The sequence below is a fragment of the Pteropus alecto genome, unplaced genomic scaffold (assembly GCF_000325575.1).
Source record: "Pteropus alecto unplaced genomic scaffold, ASM32557v1 scaffold71, whole genome shotgun sequence".
Classification (NCBI taxonomy): Eukaryota; Metazoa; Chordata; class Mammalia; order Chiroptera; family Pteropodidae; genus Pteropus; species Pteropus alecto.
Genome location: NW_006433024.1, coordinates 1,694,140 through 1,718,217, shown reverse-complemented (window position 1 = coordinate 1,718,217; position 24,078 = coordinate 1,694,140). Strand labels below are relative to the sequence as shown.

General features: G+C 39.2%; 1 protein-coding gene across 1 annotated transcript in view; it reads right to left on the bottom strand.

Moving 5' to 3' along the window:
• NELL1 (neural EGFL like 1) overlaps window positions 1-24,078 on the bottom strand; it is a 709,438-nt gene that overhangs the window by 682,908 nt on the left and 2,452 nt on the right. Inside the window, exon 2 of the mRNA XM_015586345.2 lies at window positions 18,271-18,399. Coding sequence (XP_015441831.1) covers window positions 18,271-18,399 — 129 coding nt within the window. The remainder of the gene's footprint in view (window positions 1-18,270; window positions 18,400-24,078) is intronic.

Here is a 24,078-nt window from a genome sequence, read left to right as displayed (position 1 = left end):
TTCCCCAGAAAAATACATATTCACATAAGATTTGCATGCAAGTTCGGGGGGTACACAGACTCCCTAAAGCTTGTCCATGGATTCCAAGTTGAAATCACTGAGATATAACAAGTCCCTCCTAGCCAACCAAGCACAATATCGCTAGCTATTAATATTAATGATATAGTATTATTAATAATCTTTTACATATTTGCTTATCTTCTGCCTGTACTTTTATTTGCTAAAAGATGGGAAGCATAACATGGACCTGCCTGTAATTCAGTTCCTACACAGTCCCTTGCAGTTAGTGAGCCACCAGGCCTTTTTATGATTTGGTTCCATGCAGAGGCTGTGTCTAAGGTCCTATGGGATTCAGAGAAGCCATGTATCCTCCTTGGAAACCAATTTTCTCCCTCCATTCCAGAGCTGCTGCCAATACATTAGAGCTCCAGCCAGAGATGGAACAGCTGCTTTCCTTGTCCCTTGGCCTGAACAACCTCAGTTACTCCATTTATCAAGCATCCTGAGTGCATACAATTTCCTCCCTATTGGCTTGGCTCCACAAACAGCTTGCTTTCCCAACCACAATGGAAGAAGAGGGTATAAAGTCAGGAGAAAATGGCAATTTGCAGTTCTTCTCCTCTTCAAGTGCCCCATTTTTTCAGTGCTCAGCACAGCACCAGGTATAAGGGAGGCCTTCAGTAAATGTCAAGCACAGAGATGGATGGATGGATAGATGGATGAATGGATGGATGGATGGATGGATGGATGGATGGATGGATGGCTAGACAAATGGGTGATGGATGGATGAATGTGAGCTGGAACTGAACTAGAGATCTAAATATATCTAGATCTAAGGATACCTCAGAAGTAACTCTTCAAAAGATGTGGATTCTAATTTTTATTCTGCAACTAATAAGCCATATAATCCTAAATAAATCCTTTCTCACATATGGGTGAGACATCAGTTTCCTCACCCATAAAGTGAGAAAATTAAGTTAAAAAGGTGATTATGTTTCTAAGACACCCCAGATTCATATACTTTGAATTTTAGACCAGACAAGGCCCTACCAGCCACTTACACTATTCCCATGAGGTTGCAGCCAGATGGCAGCTACTGCCACCAACGCCACCGCAGGCTCACAGTCTGCTTGCAGTTACAAAAGTAACAATTCCCAGTTACTTCTGTTGCTCATATGCATTCTCCAAAAGTTCCTCATCTCACATCATGCCACCCAACTTCATCTCATGCTCTGGGGCCTCCCTAATGCCACTGAGGCAGGTGATATCTCAGGACTCACATGGCATCATACACATGCAACCTAGAAGTCTGGGAACAGATGTTTCATGGAGGGGATTCGGACCCATGGGAGTTGGGAGTCAACAGATCTATTTTTCTCCCTTCCCCCACACTGCATGGACTGTTTGGAGATGCAGTGACTATAGATGACCTCTATGAACACATCCTGAAAGACTAAGCAATCAGCTTGTTATGAAACTGTACCCTGATTAGTAATGATTCTCTTACATTTGTTCTCCCTCTTTCTCTGCTTTAGTCCCAACTTCCCTGACTCTGGCTTCTTAGACTTGTGCTCCCCAGTAAATGATCATCTCGTATTTATTGTGTACTCAGTGTATGTCTGGCACTGTGTGTCACTTCAGCTGGCTACGACAAAACAATTAGCATTTATTGAACATTTACTACAAGCCAGGCACTGGCTTAGGTGTTTTACATCATTAAATTCTTTTAACAAGTCTATGAAACATATACTATTATTACCATTTTATAGATGAAGAAACTGAGACGTAACAAAATTACCTTGTCCAAGATTACACATTTACCACAGAGGGGAGTAGAAATGCCCAAAACACTTTTATAAGGTGGGCGATACTGCTGTTCCCTTTGGCAGATGAGAAACAGAGGCTCAGAGAGGTCAAGTAACTTGACAAAAGTCACACAGCCACTAAGTGGCAGAGCTGCAACTTGAAGTTCTGGAATACAAAGCTTACACACTCCAAGGATTCTTTCAACTCTGACATGTTAATCTGTTATGTCTCTGATAAAAAAAATTCTTCTGGTGTTAACTCCAATTAGATCTCAGTTCCTAAGCCAAAGTCCTTGTCTTCACACACTGCTCTAGTCTACCTGCCTAGTCCCAAGGTGTCAAACTTTGTCTACCATATCTGAACTTTTCTAAAAATATTCTAAATCTGCTGTGGTAGCTATAACCATGCTCATAAATACTTCCTGCCCCCACAGAAGGATAATTATGCTCTCCATCTCCTTAACTTAAAGTCTGGTTTATTGACTTGCTTTGTCCAATGCAACTTGAGCAGAAGTGACAAATATCACTTCTGACCAGTAGCTTTAGAAGCCAGTAGATGTTTCACCTTTCTTTTTCCCGTTGCCCCAGCAATGGGCAGCCCACTGACAGACATTGCTCTAGGTTTTAGAAAGAGAGAAATGTGAAGGAGTGAGGTAGCCAGTTCATGACGGACAAGCAGCATGAGTAAGAAATAAACTCTTGATATTGTAAATCACTATGATTTAATGGTTGTTTATTGCCAAAACATCTAGTCTTCTTGTCAATACATAAATTGCTATAAGAATTACAGTGCCACCATAATACTACAACAAAAAAATAAACTAAAAATATTTGGGACTGGCTTCTAGCATTGAGCAAAAAAGGAAACTGTATTATTGGGGGCTATAAAGATGCTTATTCATATTATCGATGATGAAATATTTGGTAAAGCTGTCATCTGAAATAAACTGGAAGAGACAAATGTACCTGATGAGCTTGAAAAATACAAAGTTATATGTGTCTTGATTATTAGTGACTGCATTAAACATGACTAGAGGAAAAATAATGTGTTACACATTGAATTACGTACCCCTAAAATTCATATGGAGAAGTACTAGCCACTAGTACCTCGAAACGTGACCATATTTAAAGGTAAGGTCTTTACAAAGCTAAAGAGTTAATGTGAGGTCTTTAGGGTGGGCCTTAATCCAATATGATGAGTGTTTTTATTAAAAGGGGAATTTAGACACAGGAACGCACATAGAAAAGAATGTGAAGAGGCATATGGGGAAAACAATCAAGGCGAGGGGCCTTCTTACACGGCCCTCAGAAGGAAATAACCCTGCCAATACCTTTATTTTGGACTTCTAGCCCCTAGAACTGAGGGATAACACAATTCCGTTGTCTTCGTTACTCAGTTGGTGGTACTTTATGATAGCAACCCTAGCAAACTAATACAAGATAAGGAGAAAAAAAAAAAAAGAATTGGCCACCTTGTAGACCTAAATGAAAGAGAACAACAGAGTTCAGAAACTCCAGGATTTGTAGGCCTGAAAGAGACAACTTTTGTTCATCTCCAAACAATAAAAAAGATAAAGTACACTTTGAGCAGGCCACTGGTAACTCAGCCTCGAGGCAAGGATCAAGTCAAGGGTTTGGACACTCCACCCATTGTGAAAACTTCCGAACAAATTAAGGTAGTGCCAGTGAATCCTTTCAGTTGGAAGAAAATAGCTAAGGCTCTGGCTTGTCCATGAAAACCGGTAAATTCCAGGTCATCAAAATTAATTACGAGTATGCCTCTTGGTAATTAAGATGACTGGAATTAAGTCAATGAGAAAATGACGAAGTTTTATCTTTGTTTTACAGCCAAAAAGCCACACTATCTTAGATAAAAGAGACTGACTGTGTAGGAAACAAAATAGCACTTGGGCCCTCAACCTTCCAGGGAGAGAAGTGGATTGACAGAGTTTCTCAGCAGCCAAAGAAGGTAATGGAAGAGAAGGTCCTCCCAAGCAAGTGAAACCAAGAGCCACGGAAAACAACAGACGGGAGATCCACTTCCAGGGAGCAAAAGCACACACCCGACCCTGACGTTAAGGGCACTAGTAACAGCTCTCCCATTCCATCCCAAAATTGGTGTAATTGTGTATCTTCCCTTCTTCTCCTTTCCAAAAACTAAGTTATTCTAGCCCTGTCGTAATATTGTATATTGGGTATATGGGAAGCAGATAATTTGCTTTTCTAGTTCTTAGGTATCCGAAGCAAGAGGAGACAAATGAATATCTGATGTAAAGACCCAGCACAGGATCCCAGCCTTTGAGTTTATTGACATGATTGGATAGGATTTTCACATGGTCTCCCTAGAGAGAGGCAGGAGGTCAAGTGTGTTTTGTGAGCTGAAAGGAGATTGAGGCAAATATTTGTGATGAGAAGGAAAGACTATAATAAATTGTATTAACATCCACAAATATTTGCTGCCTTTCCCTGGAGAAGGTGACTTCTTTGCTTAGTTATGGAAGTTGCTTTGAACATGCTTCTAGGCAGAAGCTTCAAAGGACAGCTTATGCTTTGCCATGCTCTCTTTCCCCTCTGTAATAACAAGTGGCAATGTTCTACATAAAGGATGCTGTGTCAGCCTGTTCCAGAAGCCCCAGATGTCCCATGATGCACATGTAGAGAAAAACCAGCCCTTGTTGTTATTAGCCACAGTAAAATGCAGCCATATTGAGTGATACAACCATAAATTTCCTCCTCCTTGAAGGGTCCAAGCCATTATCCCTTCAACCACATAAACATTTGGCTTCTCATTCTTCTCATCCCTCTGGGGCTGAGTTCCAGAGTCTCAAGTTCTAGAATCTGGATAACTGGCCAAGATTATAAATGACAAAAGGACTGGGCAGAGAAACTCAATTTGAAGACTAATAATACATTTTGCCAGGAAATAAAGTTCATAGCTTATCTTGATGATACGTTTTCAGGTCTGACACCATTATACAACAAATAAGACCATGTAATTGATTCCATGGACCATGTTTCAGGCAGTCTTTCCTACTTGGGGAAGAAAGATGGGTCATGTCAGAGTATAAAGAGGAGGACTTTAGAATAGGCAGGAACCCCCACACACACCAATGTGGAACTTTAAACAGGACTCTTTCCAGCTATTTATCAAGAAGGGCACTTATTTTCCCCTAGACCAGAGATCCATACAGACACATATATTCCTCATTATATAATCACGATATCGCACAAGGACATTACCCTGCATAACCGTCATCAGGAAATCAACTTTGGCACATGGAGATTCTTAATCCTGACCACTGTTTTGATGTAAAACTTTCAAAGTCGAATATGGGCCCCACTTAGGGTGAAATTAATCATAATCCCTTAAAGATGAGTCCTCAGCATCACAATTTTTTAAAGTTTCCGAAGTGATACTAATGTAACTCCAGGGCTTGGACCACTGTACCAGAGAGAAAGCTTCTTGAGAGCAGGGGCCATGACTGTCTTCTTCACAGCAGCATTTCCAGCACCTAGTATTATGCTGAGCACATAGCTGATGCTCAGTGAAAAAAAACTATTAAATAAATAAAACAACACAGCAAATGAATCCTGGCTCTGAACAGGCCACTCTATCTCCTTGTCGGTTTCTTCCTATATATTATGCATACCATGTCATCTTTTAAAATTCTGATGCTTTTTCTCTAGAACTGCGCTGTCCAATAGAGTGGCCATTAGCCACATGCAGCTACTGAGATTTAAATTTAAAATATTTAAAATTAAATAAAATTTAAAATGCAGTTTCTCAATTCCTAGCCATAATTCAAATGCTCAATAGTCACATGTGGCTGGCGGCTACAGTATTGGACAATGTAGACATAGAGCATTTCCATCACCACAGAAAGTTCTATTGGATAATAACCAATTTCATTTTTAAGAGCTGCAAGTGACCTTGGTGATTTAATCCAACCCTTTCCCTTTATAGATAGTAATGTAATTTAATGGTAATGAACATTAGGACATAAACATGGGTACAAAAAACTGCGTAAGATCAACAAAGGAGAGGACAGAGCTTAGCAGTAATAAGTGAAAACCACAAACGAACAACTCTGCAGGCTCTCGGTCCACAATCAGTTTATTATGGATTAATTCTGTTATGGGTCTGCAGTAACATAAATGTACAAACTTGAACAAGGAGGGTATGCTCCGCTGTGTTTTAATCAGATCATGTTGGAAGTACCATGTTCAGACATCAAACATTGTTAGGGACATAGACAAATGGCCAGGTATTTGAACAAGAGAAAATAATGGAGGAATTCAAAATGATGTCCCATCAAGAACTGCTGAAGTAACCAGAAACATGTAGCCTGGAGAAAGAAAGGAAGGGCGAGAGACCTAAAAAGCTGTCTGTAAATCTCTGAGAGGATATTTCATGAAAGGGGACTGAGACTTACTTTGTGGTCACAAATGTGTCTATGTAAACAAATCTTTCTTGAGTGCCAACTATAAATGCCAGGCATTGTGCTGAGTACTGATTTAGGAGGAAAATAAACAAATGGAGTCATGGAGTGACCTATGACCTACTGGGAGACAAAAAATTAAAGGAAACAAAAAGAAATATGTAATTTCGACTTATGATAAGAACTCTGAAGGACTAAACACCAGGAAGTGGTGACTGATAACAAAACAGGGGACCCTCGAAGGTAAGATGGTAAGAGAAGGCCTCCTTGAGGAAATGACATTTAAGAGTAAGAGCCGGATACAGAAAGTGCAGGGACAAGGAGGTCTTCCACACAAAAGACAAGCAGAGAAGATGGTGTGGTTCAGCGAAAATCATGGGGTATGCCAGGAACCAAAAGGGCCAATGCAACTGGAGTGATTTAGGTGGGACCAACAGAAGAGCACTGCCTTAAATCCAACTTTGTCTTCCCTTAAATTACAGTTGATCCTTGAAAAACACAAGTTTGAACAGCACGGGTTCACTTATATGCCGATTTTTCACAATAAATACTGTAAATGTATTTTCTCTTCCTTATGATTTTCTTAATAACATTTTGTTTTCTCTAGCTTAATTTATTATAAGAACATAGTATACAATATCTATAACAAATAAAATATGTGTTAATCGGCTGTTTACATTACCATAGGTCGACAGTAGGTAATAAGTTTTTGGGGAATCAAATGTTATGCGTGGATTTTTAACTGCGCAAGGGGGTTGGTGCCCCCAACCCCCACAATGTTCAAGAGTGAACTGTATTTCTAATGGAGTAGTCCAAAAATAATATGAGCTGCCTCGGGATGTAGTGTCATCTTCATCATAGCAGATGACCAGGATTGGACTAAAGGATTGTTGGACAATTAAGGATGCCCCTCAAAAAAATCCTCTCTATGGTAAGATATGTATTTTAAGAATTTAAGAACCATGGGCAAGGAGGCATGCATGAAGATGTGCATTAAAGTATTATCAGAAATCAGAATCAAGTCAAATTTCCATCAATAGGCAAATGGATGAATACAGTGTGGTGTTATGCAGCAGTTCAAAGTAATGAACTAGATCTCTATGTCCTCAAAAGAGTAATGGTGAGGGAAATAAGTTTCAGAAAGATCCATACTGTATGATGTCATCTATATACTTTTTTAAACCACGCAAAGCAAGAGCTGACATGCACTGAATGTTTACGTATGTCCAATAATGTTCTAGTTCATCATATGAATGAACTCACTCAACCCGGAGACAATTCTATGGGATAGATGCTTTGTTATTCCCATATCATACATGGGAAAATAGAAGAGAAGTGAGGCAAAGAAAAGGTAAAGAACTAGCCCAAGCTTACACAGCCGGTAAGAGTCAGAGCTGAGATTTGAATCTAGGCAATCTGACTCTAAAGGCTGCACACTTAGCTACTATACATATGTCCTTTCTCTTATACATCTTCTATATACACACATGTAAATATATAAGTGTAGTAACATAAGTGTGTGCACACATGCACACAAAATTATATATTCACATGAACTGAATACTCATCAACTGTGTTAGCGATGCCCTATAGGGAAGTTGAAAGAGAAAAAGAACTGGGAGGGGAACTTAGGGACTTCAACTTATCCTGAAATTTTTTTAAAGATTCTAAGCAAATATGACAAAATGTTAACATTTGTCGATTCTGGGGGACAATTATGGCATTGTTGCCAATGTCATCCTTTGAGCTTGTCCATATTTTTCTTTTGTTTTGCAAAATAATTCCCTCAAGCTAGAAAGAAAAAGAAAAAATCTAGGACTTTAAAGACCTAAGGTCCTGAGAGATGAAATAATATACCCAGAAGCCAACTGTGAGAGAGCCGAGCTAGAACCTGGGTTCCCAAGCATGTGGTCCCATGCCTACTCTACAACTCCATGCTGCCAGGCGATTTGTGTGCCTTAATTTTTAACAGACTGTAAGCTTGAGTACTGAGCCAGCCTAGCTTATCAGTACATCTTGGCTCCATTTTACGCATTGGCTGCATCCATGAAAAGTTGTATTTAAATAAAATATTTGCATGTCAAATCATATTTTTCCACTGATTTACATTCTAATTTTGGAGATGTGTTCCCACAGAAAAGAATTTAGTCCCAATATGTTAAAATAAATCCCAATTAAGAATCACAGCATTCATCAAAGAGCACTGCAGTCAATGCAGATCTAATTCTCCCGCATTGCTCTCTCAAGAAAATTTCCCTAGTCAAATGGCCACAGAGACTACATTTCAAATTGATACAAATTAAAATATAGCCCCATGTGTTAATTTTGATTTTCTGGCATGTTCTCTTTAGGCAGCCAAAGAGATTACCAGGTATTCATCCACAGGTATTCAGCAAGCCCCTCCAAGTGAAATCAACCATCTGTTCTGGTTGATTTAAAACACCTGCCAAAAAGATATTTTGGCAGTTGTCCTTTGGTTTCTCTTAAGAGAAGCTACATCTTTATCACATTGCACTTATTTATTCATTCTCACTCTCCTGAATTAGGAAAAAACAACCAGGAGGTGGAGTGCGACCAAGACAAGTTCTGCAAGTGTAGACTCCTGTGTTCAAATCCTATGTCTGTCACTACAGATAATGTTGAGTTACTGAAACTCTCCTCATCTTGAATTTCCTCATCTGTATAATGGATATGAATATAGTATATATATAAGAGACTTAGTGGAAGAATTAAAAGGCAAATAAATTTTAGGAGTTGAGATAATCCTTTTTTAAAAAATCCAGTTCAGACAACAGTTATTCATTCTTATTAGGAATTAAGTACAGTAGGTAATTGCAAATATATACTCCTTGAGAGAAAGCAAAACAAATATTTTCCTGAATTTAAATGCGTAGATTGTTTAAAGTTACCTAAACTTACTTTATACTTATTTATTTGCTTGTTGTCCATTTCCCCATAAAAGCCAGACTCTTTCTGATTTGCTCATTGTATAATCACTGTGCTTGAAAGAGTGCCTAGCACATAGTAGTTATCTACCAAATATTTATTTAATGAATAAAATGTATGCTTTCTGAATATTCTTAATAATAATGCTTATTAACATTTAAATTGCTTTTTAATGCTTACAATGAATTTATATTATCAATTTATATTATCTAGATTAACCCTTAAAAATATCTTGTATTGTAGACATTACCACTATCACCCAATGTCCAAAAAGAAAACGAATTCCAAGAGGTAAAGTAATTTGCCCAAGATCAATTTGTTAGTATGGAACTGGCTCATATACCTAATAGTTTCTAAAAGAACTCTTATCTTTTTACATTCTCTGCTGTCTCTTTCCATCTCTGCTTTCCTTAATGTACTATCTGATGGGAAAAGGAGAATGACGGAGAAAACAGATTTAATGCAGATGTTAGAAGTGGGAAATAAAGACAGAGTTTATTTGCTCTATGATATACACTTAGTCACATAGAAATTTAATGATTTTCTAGAATATGCCAGTGCAGGTTTTAATTTGCCCCAGAGAGGGCCTTGAAAACCCATTCCACTCCAGCAGTTTGCTTTAGTTTTATTTTGGCAAGAGCGAAAATACCTATATTTGGGAGATGCTTGTATGTGAATTGAATCACTCCACTAATTGATTAAATGCAAAGTTATACTAAATCATTCCACTAAAAGTGAGGATGACTCATAAATGCTCCCGGAGGTAATTAGTGACTAGGCGCATCCAATCAACAGAAAAAACAATCTAGACTTGGGCAATAGTGGGTGGCAGGAAATCTGGAAGATTAGCATTAAACAAACCCTTTGGGTAGCTCCATCTTACTTAAATTTTTGAAGCATTAAAAGCTATAGCTCAAGCTTCAAGCACCGTTTTGTGAAAATGATTACACATGGGCAGTGCTCCTATGAAACGGAAACCACATAGCTAACTCCTGTCCATTTTTCAAGGTCTGGTTCAGGTGCCTCCTCCCCTAAGAAGCTTTCCTCAGGTCATCTAGCGAGAAGAAATTTCTTTCTTCAACATAATCTGGACTTTATCCATACCCACTGCAAGCCAGTTCTCTTCTCGTCTACATTAGCGTCTGAGGGCATGTGGTGTCTGCCATTCTAGACAGTAACCTCTTTGAGGTTGAGATCTTTGCTTTATTCACCTGTGTCTTCCACATCAAGCAGAAAAGCCTAGAATGCAAATAGGTGCTAAAAGCCTCAATCTCCTGGAAATATCCCACATTAGCCTTTGTTCTATCTTGTCACTTAAAATAAGTTACTTGAAAGATGCTATCTATTTTTTTTTCTTTAGAAACTCCTAAAATAGGAGTTTTCTGAAAGGCAGCACTTTCTGGCAGAAAAAAAAAAAAAAAGCAACACATTAAAGAATTTTCACTCATGCATATTCTAATTCACTTTTATAAATGAAACACCAATGGACAGATACATCCTCCCAACTACTTAATGCTAAGGCACCGTCAGTCAGGAAAAAGTACAGTTCCAAACCCTCAGGTCTTCTCTGAGTCCCATTCAAGGCAAAGCAGAGGTATTCCAAAATGATTTTTAAAACTCTATTGCTGGTTTGTAGGATGTTTTTTAGCTTAGAGAAGAAAAATGCCAGTCTAACACATGGCCATTCATTCTCCCTGCCCCTACCCCCAATCCGTAATAAAACATAATTTGTTTTAGACAAAAAGAAAATAAAAATCTTATTTATTTAATTCTCTGCACTGTACAAGGATAGCAATGACAAAAACAACCTTAAAAGGCTGGTTAGTCCCAAAATAAATCCTATCAGTCTTTGGAATTGGGAATTGGGATCATAGGATATTTCCAGTTAAGTGAGCTTTCTACTTAATTTATCAATATTATTAACAGGCTAGCATTGAAATGAAAGATTTCACACCCTTAATATACATCAGTTCAGAGCTGGACTTAAGATGGTAAAATATGAGAAGAAATAAAAATAAATGAATAAAGAATAATAAATTTGTTTTTTACACTTTATACTTCTCAAGGTACTTTCTCATGCATATCATTGAATTCTTACAATCAGTCTGTATATTCTTCCCATTTCCAGATGAAGAAACTGATGTTTGAAGACATTAAGAGACATATCCACTGGCAACCTAAGTACTTCCCCAAGGTATTTTCATTTACACATTGATAAAATGGGGCAATAATAGTACTTACCTTATATGGTTGCAGTGAGGATGAAAAAAATTAATACATATAAGGCAATGAGCCCTAATCTTCTGCCTCCCTCCCCAATCCTCTGCTTTTCCCACTATTCCAATCTATCTCTTCAAGTTAAAATCTGACATTAATAATATACAAGACAGATGATAAGCACAAGAGTAGAAGGCAAAAGTTATACTCTATTACTTAAAAACGTATGGACTCACATTTAACCAGAGTTCACCATATACCAATTATAGTTGTAGCACTTTATATGTATTAATTTATTTCACCCTCACTACAACCATATGTAGTGAATACTGTTATTACCCCATTTTATCAATGAGTAAATGCAAGTTCTTTGAGGTAAAGAGCTTAAGCTTGCTAGTTGCTATCATGTACTAACAATGAAAGACAGGATTTTGTAGCCCATCCATATTAACTGAACTATGGTGAAAGAGTAAAATCTCTGGGCCTCCGTACATCTGCACTGTCCAATATGTTAACCCCTAGACACATATGTCAACTGAGCACTTTAAATATGACTAGTGTGGCTAAGGAAATAAATTTTTAATTTTACTTAATTTGAATTAATTTGAATTTAAATTTAAAATGAATATTCAGTGAAACAGCAGTTTTCAAGACACTGGAGATGAGTCCATGAAGGGCAGTGATCCCTGAGAGATGGGGAACAAAAGAGATGAATCCTACAGTTACCCAAGCTTACTGTTCTGAGACAGTTTCCAGGCTGTGGTATAGGGAGGAAAAACTCAGGCCTAGCCCAGCAGTCTCCCTAAATTTGGGTGAGGAAGCTGAGAGTTGGAATACCAAGGTACCTAGATTTCACAGGACAATGTTCATGAGAGGAGATAACAGCACAGAGAAAAAAAATATATGGCCCTCTGTCAAGATCAGTACTCAGTGGACACTGATCAATGCACGCATGTAAGAAAACTACTCAAGAACAAAGAACCATCACCCAAAAGGTAACAGTGCCTAGCATACATACAGGACTGAGAATAGTACTCAGTCCCACCAGTTAAACTAGAAAATCTTATGCTTAGAGCAGAAGTACACAGAAGGATAGGAAATAATTAGTTCTACTCTAACTGTTAGCACAAGCACCTCTCTGGGCCACCTAACAAATCTTAAAAGCAGGATCCAAATTGTTTCCCAGTAATTTAGCTGTCTCCAAGTACAGAACTCAAGAATATTTATAAGGAATACAAAAATATACAGCATCAAACAAGGTAAAAGTCACAATGTCTGGCAGTCAATCAAAAATTATCAGGTATGCGAAAAAAAGCAATGTGGGAAGAAAATTAATCACTCAGAATCTACTCAGCACTGATACAAATATTGGAATTAGCTGTCAAGGACATTAAAACTGTTACTATAACTATATTACATCTATTCAAAGAGTTAGATGGAGACATGGAAGATTTTTTAAAGCGTCAAAACTGAACTTAGAGATGAAAAATACAATATATGAGATAAAAAATCACAGTGATATCAACAGCAGACAATAAAGTTCAATGACCTTAAAGACACAGCAATAGAAACTATAAAAAATTATATACACAGAGAAAAGAAATAATAGTTTTTAAAAGAAACAGTATCACTGAGCTATGGAACAACTTTAAGCAGCCTAAGATACACATAACTGAAGTTCTTAAAGATGAGAGATGGGAACAGAAAAAATATTTGAAGCTGTAATGGCTGAATTTTTTTCCAAATTTAATGAAGGTCAACAGATCCCACACATAAGAAACAGGAAGAAAACCACACCAAGGTACATCATAATCAAATTGCTCAGTCAGTAATCAAGAAAAAATCTTAAAAACAGAGGGGAAAAGTTGCATTACTGATAGAGAAACAAAGATAGGATGATAACAAATTTCTCTTCAGAAAAAATGCAAGTGAGAAGACAGTGGATCAAAATCTTTAAAGTACTGAAAGAAAAACCCAGTATTCTAAGCCCAGCAAAAAAAATCTTTTGAAAAATGAAAACAGAATAAAAACTTTTTTAGACATACAAAATCTGAAAGAATTCATCACCAGCAGACTTGTACTGTAAGAAATATTACCAGAAGTCCTTCAGGCAGGAAGAAATGACAGCAGATGAAAATATGAATCCACACAAGGGACTGAAGAACAGAGAAAATGGTAACTACGTATCTGTTTAAAAGATAACTGACTTATTAAATAAAAATAACAATGTAAGACAGGATTTATAACATATGTAACAATAAAATGTATAAAAACAATAGAACTATGGTCAGGAGAAGCAAACTATTGAAATGTTCTTATACACAAAGTTGTATACTAGCACTTGAAGGTAGATAGTGATAATTTAAGATGTATACTAGAAGCCCTAAAGCAACCACGAAAATAGTGAAACAAAAAGTTATAGCTAATAAGCCAACAAGGGAGATAAAATGAAATCATAAAAAAAAAAAAAGAACCCAACTTCTATTAATCCAAAAAAAAAGCCAAAGGAGAAAAAAATGGAACAAAGATGAAACCAGTAGAAGAAAGCAAATAGTAAAAAGATATATTTAAATAGAACCATGTCAATAATCACATTAAGTGTAAAGGATCTAAATGTCTTAATGAAAATATAGAGATTGTCTTACTGGTTAAAAAAAGAATAGGTAAGATCCAACTATATGCTGCCTACAAGAAAAACACTTTATATACTACAACATGTATAAATCTCAAAATAACTATGATCAGTTAAAAATTCCAGGCCAAAAAAAAGTACATGTTGTATGATTCTATTTATATAATATTCTAGAAAATGCCAACTACGCTATAGTGACAGAAAGCAGATGAGTAGTTGTAGAGGATAAGAGCTGAGACGTGCCGGGGGAGAGATTACAAGAGGGAAAAAGAGGAAGCATTTGGGGTGATAAGTGTGTTATCTTGATTATGGTAATGAATGGTTTCATGCTGTACTCATATGTCGAAATTATCAAATCGTATACTTTGAGTAGGCATAGTTTACTATAAGTCAATTATACCTCAATAAAGCTGTTTAATTTTTAAAATCTGATACTTAAGCATGTATGGAAGAACTTGGCAAATCTATTTTTTCAACCTTAAATTTTATAAAATCTAAATACGGATCAATTATTTCTGATGACAATGTTGCTTCCAAATTAAGCTATATTGTAACTATAAAATGTAAACTAGATAATCAGGACTTTCTAAAGAATTGTGAAATATCTATTAATAATTTTTGTGACCATATGTTGAAATGATAATATTTTGAATATATTGGGTTAAATAAAATGTATAATCAAAATTAATCTCACTGGTTTCTTTTTACTTATGGTTACTATGAAAACTAAAATTACAGATACAGCTCACATTACATTTCTGTTGGACAGTGCTGCACTAGAAAGCAGAATTTATTTGGAGTACACTAGAAACATTATATTGTTCATATTTCTGCCCAACAGTAGGTATCCATCCTCCGGTAAACATAATTATTGCCTCCTCCACAAAAAAAATGTCCACATCTTAATCCCAAGAAGTCATAAATATGTTACCTTAGAGTACTCTCAAATATACTTAAGTTGTGGATCTTGAGAAGATTGTCCTGGATTATCTGAGGGGGCCCAATATAATTACAAGGGTCTTTATAAGAGAAAAAAAGGAAGCAGAAGAGTTGATATCAAAGAAGATAATCTGACCACAGAAGCAGGAGAGAAAAGGATATGACAACAGATGCAGAAGTTGGAAAGTCATAGCCAGGAACCATGCAGTGTAGCAGCTTCCAGAAAAGGCAATAAACTGATTATCCTGTAGAATGGACACAGCTCAGCCAACACCTTGATTTTAGCCCCCTAAAATCCATTTTGGACTGCTGACCTCCATAACTGTAAGATAATAAATTTGTTTTGTTTTAAGCCACTCGATGTGGTAATTTGTCAGAGCAACAAGAGGAAACTAATAAAGATTTTGGTACGTGGAAGTGAGGTGCTGCTGTAACAAATAAGTAAAATTGTGGAAATGACTTTGTGGAGTAATAAGCAGAGGCTGAAAAAATTTTGAGGACCATGACAGAAAAAGACTGCCTTGAACACGCTGTTAGAAATATGGATGATACGTGAGGACTCAGAAAGGAGGAAAGAGCATGATAAACAAACAGAAAAAAAAAACCCTATATTATCTTATAGAACACTTAAATGATTGTGAGCAAGCTATTAGAAATATGGATGTTAAAAATACTGCTGGTGAGGGCTAAAAGGGAAATAAGGAACATATTGGAAATACAGGATCCTTGTTACAGAGTGGCATAAAGCTTAGCTAAATTGTGTCCTGTAATTATATGAGAAGCAAAACTTGTAGAAGATACACTTGGACATTTAGCTGAGGAGATTTCCAAGCAAAGTGTTGAGGTGCAGCCTGGTTCCCCTTGCCACTATGATGGGTTGAGACTTTTGGAAACAATCAGAAGGGACAGACATGAATCTTTGGCAGAGAGCCAGTGGTCAGACTTTGCGGTAAGCAGAATAATGGCTTCCCAAAGATGTCCATGTCCTCATTGCCAGAACCTGTGAATATGTTTCCTTACATGGCAAAAAAGGACTTTGCCAATATGATTAAATTACAGATCTGAGTTGAAGAGGTTATCCTGGATTATCCAAGTAGACACGATATAATCACAAGGGTCCTTATAAGGAAAAGCCCTTCTCAAACTTCCATAATGAAGTGACTCTTCCCACCAAAGAATCTGAGAATCCCTTCCTGCTGCTGGAACCTGGTAGATATCCCAGGGGCAGTTGCCAAAGCAGAGAACACACAAATAAGAGAGCAGAGTTCTAGCCCAGAAAGCCCATTCTTGTGGAATAAATAAATGAGTAAATAAATAGAGAATAAAGTAGGCAAAAATCCTTACACAGGGCACATGAACAGAAGAAATTTTATTTCAACCCAAAATGTTTATCAATCATCTACTATGTGCAGGGACAAGACTTGGCCCTAGATACCTAGGGGTATCTTGATAGGCACGACTTCTTCTCTCATGAAGCCTACAGACAAGCCTGGCTTCCATAGCAACTCTGTTGACAAAGTATCAGCAGCACTGCTCAGGCCAAGAATAGTATGGTCTCTCAACAGTTACTGAGCGGACCTTGCTTGCACAATGCAAAGAAAAAAGTAATCCAATCTGTATTCTCTTAATCATACCCAGTTTACCATTCTTTAGTAAGACTAAGTGAAATTAACATATCCATAGTCTTATTATGTGTCATTATATACTATCTGTAGATTTTCATGTATATCATTAACAAGGCTTAAGTTATCTATATAGTAAATATGTAAATCTCACCCAATAATGTTAGTTCATTCTAAAACAATTCTTTTGTTACCTTCATAAAAGGCTGAGCTAAAAGAAACCTGCCAGGCCTTTCCATAGAGGAATACCCAGGCTACCTGACTGCCATGTCTGATCAGGTCGCTCCTCAGCTTCAGCCTCTACAGCCTCTTTGCTCTGGGAGTAAAATACAAAACCGCTAACATGGCCAACAAGCAGAAGTAATTCTTACAGTAGATAACAACAAATACATCACCTTCCACCTCTCGGAATGGACACTGGCCATAAATCACCGGTATACACAAACCCATGGATATCAGTTCTGCCTACAGGGTCCAATGTAACCTAGCCTCTGCCTACCTTTCCAGCCACTCACCACCCCTCGGCCATGCTACTCATCTTTTTTGTTGGTTTCTGCCTTAAGACCTTCATACTATTTCAATCTCTGCCCAGAATGACGAGCCTCACCCCTTCCTACACCAGGCTTTCCATTCATTTTTCAAATCTCTGCTGATGTAGCACTTGTTCAGGGCAGCCTTCCCCTGACTACCATCTCCCCATCCCAGTAAAATCAGATCTCCCAATACTACTCTTATTTGACAGTTTATACATCCCCTTAATTGTAAGTACAAAAATCATAATTCAATAATTCCTTGTGTAATGACTGTTTCCCACACCACATTTGAGAGCAGGGGCTGCCTCTATCTCAGGTACACTTACTGGTCGGTCTACTATTAACATGTTGCCTGGTCTGGAGGAAAAGTTCCATGATAACAGCTAGTACTTACTGAGGGTTTCCTGTGTCGCAGGCACTGTGTTAAACACTTCATTGGATTAGCTTTTCTAATCCTTACGAGAGCCCCATGAGGTAGGTATGATTATTTTAAATGAGGACACAGGCAGAGTCTGGCCAAGTAATTGCCCAAACTCTTGAAGCCAATAAGTGGCAGGGTAGGAATCTGATCCCAGGTAGCTGGGCTCCAGAGCCCATGCTTTTAAGAAGCACATTATACTGCTTTTATGAATGCCGTTAAATGATTTAATGAAGTATACTCAAGCCTAGTGCGCAGAACCAACTAAGCTGCACCCCTAAGAGAATACAGTTGTAAAACATCCTCCGTGCTCATGGTCGACCCGATAAGGTGAGAGATATAGCTATAAGAATAGGTGTAGGTATAAGTAAAGACACAGATAACAGTTAAAGATATATCCTGTAAAAATAATATGGCTGTCCGATGGCTTTCAAGGACTTTTTGAAAATTCATTCCACTTTAGCTCTCCACCAAAATCTCCAGGGAAATACTTCACTACCAAACCAAATATTTTACCACCATGTCCTCTAGTACCCACCTCACACTGTCAGAACACCCCCCATATATCCAAACACCCTCGGCATTTCTGAAGATTCCCTATGATAATAACACAAGAGAAATAGCAGAGATGATCTTCCAACAAATACACACCAGATGAACATTCTCCAGACAGACCTCCTCCCCAAGCCCTGCTCCATGCAAAGGAAGAGAGCCTTTACCTCGAAATAAAAATGCTTTGCTGGCATTGTGCAGTCCAGACACCTGCGTGACGCCAAGGGTAGTATTCACGAGGTCAAGCTCGGTGATAATATCCATTTGAAGGTCAGGGTCCATCCCAGAGCCCAGCACTGAAAAGGAATGAAGAGCTGTTATGACTTAAAATGAAGACTGCTCGCAGCAATATTGAACAGAAATTACAGAGGCCAGGAGTGGCCGAGAAGACAAGGAAGCCAGTGGTGGGTACTGGAGATGTTCTCTCACTGGGCCAAAAAGGAAGGCAAGTCTGCTCCATTACCCCACTGATATTATAGTTTCTTTGTCCCTTGTCTCACTTCATTCCCCATTTATTACAGATGGACAGTCCCTTATCCAAAATCCTCAGGGTCTAATATATTTCAGATTCAGAATGTATCTTATGTTAGAAAGGTAATATGGCCTATGTACTACATTTTATGTAACCTCCCTCAGCAAAGTCTGAATCAGTACCCCACAATCACATACCATATCCCTGAAATAAAAACTATGGCATTTTCCTCTAATTGCCTAAACAGAGACTATAAACAGCCACATATCAGTTGAGGTCAAGTTTTGCCACCAAATGAGTTTAGCTCAGGGCAGGTTTTGCTGTCAGGTGAATTGTGAAGAAACTGAGTTTCCAAGCTGTTTCAGATCTAGGGACTGTGGATACAGGATTGCAGCCTGGAACTACCTGCTTCAGAGACTAATGTGTTAGCAAAATCTGACACCACCATCACCAATAAACACCTCCACAGAGCACTCCCTATTAACCTGGCATGACCACTTGTGAGAAAGAGGAAAAAGATAGAAAGGTATCCTGCCCCCCACTGGAGAAGGGTGGCAGAAACACTGGCCAAAAAAGAGAATCCATGAACCTACAGGTAGGGAGGGGGGTGTCTACGGAATGATACATTCAAGACTGCAAAGCGACTTCCAATTATATACAGTAATAAGGCGAGAGCTCACCCTAAGGGACTGTGTTTAAGCTATTCATTCACAAAAGGTGCATCCATCTACACTTAGCATCTCAATAGTGCAATTCTGCTCTCACAGTCAGGAATGCTTTAATCAGCAACAGCTGTCAACTTTTGTCTAATAGTAATGCAGTCGCAGAGGCAAGATTTGGAGAGCTTGCTCCCAATTTGTCCCAGAGACTGAGTGAATGTTCGTCAGGACATCAAGAGCTATCACAACCTCATCTGTCCTCCCACCTCACCTCATGCCCCACAGACTTAGGAAGAAAATCTATCTTCTCCTTACTCTTCCTGGGAGGAAACAGGGACCACTGCAGCAATCTGGGCTTTTGTCAAGAGAAGGCTGGTCAGGCAAGACTCTTTGGAACAGAAGCTCGTCATCACCAAGGCAGACCAAGGGTTAAATTAAAGGCACATTGCAGATAACTGCCTCCTCAGTTTGTGTCAGACTTCCCCTTGTCCTCTGAACCAAAGGTTTAAGTCTTTCCCTCACAAATGCAGCAGTTATGAAACCAGTTTACTCAAAGACAGCTCTTCCAACCTGGACAAGCCTAAAAGGAACCCAAACGGATTCTGTAGAACGGACATGAAACCAGTTTACTCAAAGACAGCTCTTCCAACCATTCATTTTGCATTCATTCATTCATTCAGTACTTTCTCAGCAGGTATCACTGAGGCTCTCTGTATAACACACATGTTGCCAGGTACTGGAGAAGTCCTCATCGGGCACGCGTTCCTGGGGCAGGGGTGCAGAGAGGACAAAAAATAAACAAACAAATAAGATAATTTGAGATTGCAATATTGCTACGCAGGAAATGCAGAGTAATGAAATAGAAAGCAATTTGCCTGAGGGCTTTAGAAAGGATGGTCAAGGCACGTTCTCCTGAGCTGAAACCTAGATGACAAGAAGGGACCAGCAATGGGAAGATCTGGGGTAAAAGCTTTCCAGATTGAGAGAAGAGTAAATGCAAACCAGAAACAAACTTGGTGTGTTCGAGGAACAGAGAGAAGGCCAGTGTGGCTGAGCAGAGTGGGCCAGCGGGAAAGTGGCAGATGAGGCCAAAGAGTGGGCCCTGCCTCATAAGTCACAAAACAGAGACGGGTGCTGTTCTAGTTGCAACAGGATATCGCTGAAGGGCTTTACGGTAAGTGTTTAAAGGGAGGAAGAGTGGGATATGCTCTGGCTTAAATTACGATCTCACTTACGTTTCCATCCTACCTGCCTGATACTGCTCGTCCCTCGCATAGACTCAAATCACAAAGACTGAGTACCTGCCCTGTGCAAAGCAGCACTGAGTTAAAGAGGCATCTATGAGCCTATCATAGCACACCATACACCTCTTGTTGAGACTGGTGATGTTTATCTCCAAGGAAGCTCAGATACCAATAGTTCTGTAATCACCTTGAAAAGTCAGGAAAGGAACAAATATTTCAGAAAGGAACCAATATAATAGTTCAGATCTATACTGTACTACATCTATATGGCAGAAATTAAATCAAGAGTGATCTCAGAGCACTTCTAAGCTGGTCTTTCTCTGGATAAAAATTTGGAAAGTAGTCTGGGGAATGGATGGGCCCTTAGCTGGACAGAAAAGAAGCATCCCTGTAGCCACAGTGCCTTAGGATGCAGTTAATTAACTGATGAATGGAGGCACAATCATTTCTTTGGATTCAATGACCTCAGGGAAATATGTGTATCTGGGGGTACCATTTGAAGATGGGATTGCATTCAGGCCAAGGAAACTTTCTAAAAGGACTGTGGTTTATTGGCTTCAAATATTTACCCCTCTCATATCCACACCCTTTGCTGTGTGGCTTTGCAGTTCCTTCCACTATAGTGGGAGTAAACCTCTCCATCCCTTGACTTTGAGCCTGGCCATGTAACTCGTTGGGGTCATTGGGATGTTAGCAATGTTACACAAGCAGAGGCCTGAATGTTCTCTTGCACCTCTGCATCATGATGAGAACACAGCCCTGCTAGTCCATTGGTCCAAAGAGACTGAGACAGGTGAAGTAAATAGCCTATCTGAGTGAAACCATGCCCAGCCAAAGCTGTCCTAGATAAGCCAGTACCAAACCAACCTACAACCGCATACACAAAAATAAAAGTTATTTTAGGCACTAAGTTTTGTGTGTTGATCATGGCAACAGTTGACCAATGCAGGCACTAAAGACTCACTATGATGGTCATCCTTAAGATGTCTGAATCCCTAGACTAGGAGCCCTGAACCTGGACAAGCCTAAAAGGAACCCAAACAGATTCTATAGAACGGATAGAACACCCCAGCGGTGCCCTTGGATCCCCATTCCCAATTGAGAACATAGCTCCCTCAATCCAGAAAGTGTTGTGGAAACAACACTAAACTAAGAGCCAATTTCAGTCCTATCTTGTCCCCCTAACTCTGTGCCCTTTGGAAAAAAACCCCTTCCCTTCTCTGAGCCTCAGTTCCCTCATCTGGAAAATGAGCATGATACCTGCCTCCCAGCCTTGTGAGGGTCCAGCAATAGCTGCGTGAAACTCCTAGCACATACTTGGTGCCCATTTGTGGTCTGATGCATCTGTATTTCTAAGGACACCTCTCCAGGCCATTCCAGCTCCCTGGTCTTCAGCTCAGCTGGAATCATACAAAAGGTACAGATGACCCCCTTCCTCCTAATCCTTCCACTTGCTCAGCTGACCTAGAAGGGCTCTCACTCTGGCTTTTCTTTGTGAAATCGATGTTAAGTCTGTACTCACTCCTCTCCCTACAACCCACAAGTAAAGGGGATTCCCTGGTTTTAAGATAAATGTATTGCTCTTGTTATGAAAACATCTCATAAAAACAGAACAAGAGAAATCAGTTAGGTTTCCAGATATGGTTTTCTTCTCTCCCTTTAATTGGTCCTTTTCAAGATGAAAATGCCCTGTGCCGATAGCAGGGTGTGTAAAAGACAGCACTTTGCACACTGCCTAAGGAATCAGAAAATCTATTAATAAGATGGCATTTACATGGCCTCTCCTGAACCTTACATAGCATGACAGTGTTGGTTCCATTAAAAATAAATTTTTTTATTTTAATGTTTCTGCTTCTTGCCCTATCCAAGGAAACTCTCTTAAAGTTTTCTACTTTGGCCATAACTGCTCAATAAATGGCTGAAGCTGGGAATTGGAATTAAGCAGGATAAAAAGCTTCTGGGGAAGAAATATCTTTTAAAACCTAGAAGGCAAAGTGTCAATGTCACAGAGACAGTTAACAACGCCTGGCTCTGGGATTCCGAACTTCCACCCTAATCTCCCAGGACACCTGCTGCTGCTGCTGCTGCTGCTGCTGCTTCTGGAGGATCCTCAGCCCTGCCCAGGCAGTGCTCAGGGCCAAAATCCACTCACTCCTCCTTCAAGGTAACAGACCTAAGCTCCCAAGCAAATCATCTTGGGTCGGGCTCATTTCAAATCTAGTCTGACTCACTGTCCATGGTGGCAATCTGTTTTCCCCTGGTCCATGCACAGGAATATGATGCTGGAGAGATGCTCCAAGACCCCATTACCAGCAGGATTTCACAACCAGTTGATGAGATTTGGGCTCCTGGACTCCTGCAGAGGTTCTTAATATCCCAAAAGCAATATCCCTGAAGAATATGCTCTAAGCCTGTTCCAATCAGCCAATATTTTGCATGCTCCCTGGAGGCTGGGGGCTCTGTTCATACCTCTGTTCAGTTCCCAGTTAATGAACAGCATAGGAGGTTCTACAAAAAGGAAATCTCTCCGAGTTTCCGGCAGGTGGCAGCAAAATGCATTCACTTGGCCCCTGGGGCTACATCCAACCCTCTGTCCCTGTGACCAAAACAAACTGTAAAGCCATGGGGGAGTAATCGCTGAATTTTTTATTATTCACATTTCCAAGCCATTGGAGAAAACTCATGGACATGTGTTATTACTACTATTATTTCAGTCTTCTGAATTTTCATTATTAGTAGTGTACCTGGAAATCCCAGAATTATTTTTCACCCATAAATAACAAGAACTGGAGAACTGCACCTCCTATCCCTTACTCTCTAGAACAAGTTCTCTGAACAATAGGCAATTTAAACAGCTTCCTGTGACACCTACCATTAGATCTTTTCATATGTAACAGCTACTGCACTGCAGTGCTGCTTTAATTAAAATGTACCTGATATCATCTATTCATTTCCATTAAAAGGCAGTGATATCTGAGCAGCTCACTAAGTGCACCACATGTTTATTTCATTTTGGACTGTTAACAGCCCAGACAACAATTGTTCCACTTGACAAACTTTCCAAAGGGCTGTCTGGATCCTGATAAACTAATTGCGAGCCGGCCTCTTCTCCCTAAGAGGATGGACATGCGATGCAGAAATAAATGATGGTTCCTGAGCAACATCAAAGAGGCTGCCCCCAGAAAGCTGCTAATCATATCCCCTCAAACTACAAAAAATTGTAAGTGAAAGAATTGAGATATAATCCACCACCACCCCACCCCACCCCTGATCCTTCTGATAATTTTTGCAGAAGAAATATGTGACCTCTGGTGTTCAGGTAGTGCCAACCCGCACAGAAAACCCAGGCTCCATATGCAACTGCCACAACCAATGAAGCAGGCCCTTCCATGCTCCCTGCCTTTGCACAAGCTGTGCCCTCTGCCTGGAATGATTTCCCCACTTTATCCACCTGAAAAACTCCCTAGGCACCCTTCACAACTCTCAATTGCCACCTCCTGATTAAAACCTTCCCTGACCACCAACCCCCACCTCGGAATTCATTCTTACCTTTCCACCACTGTATGTCCTCAATACAAACTTCTTATACTCCCACCTCTT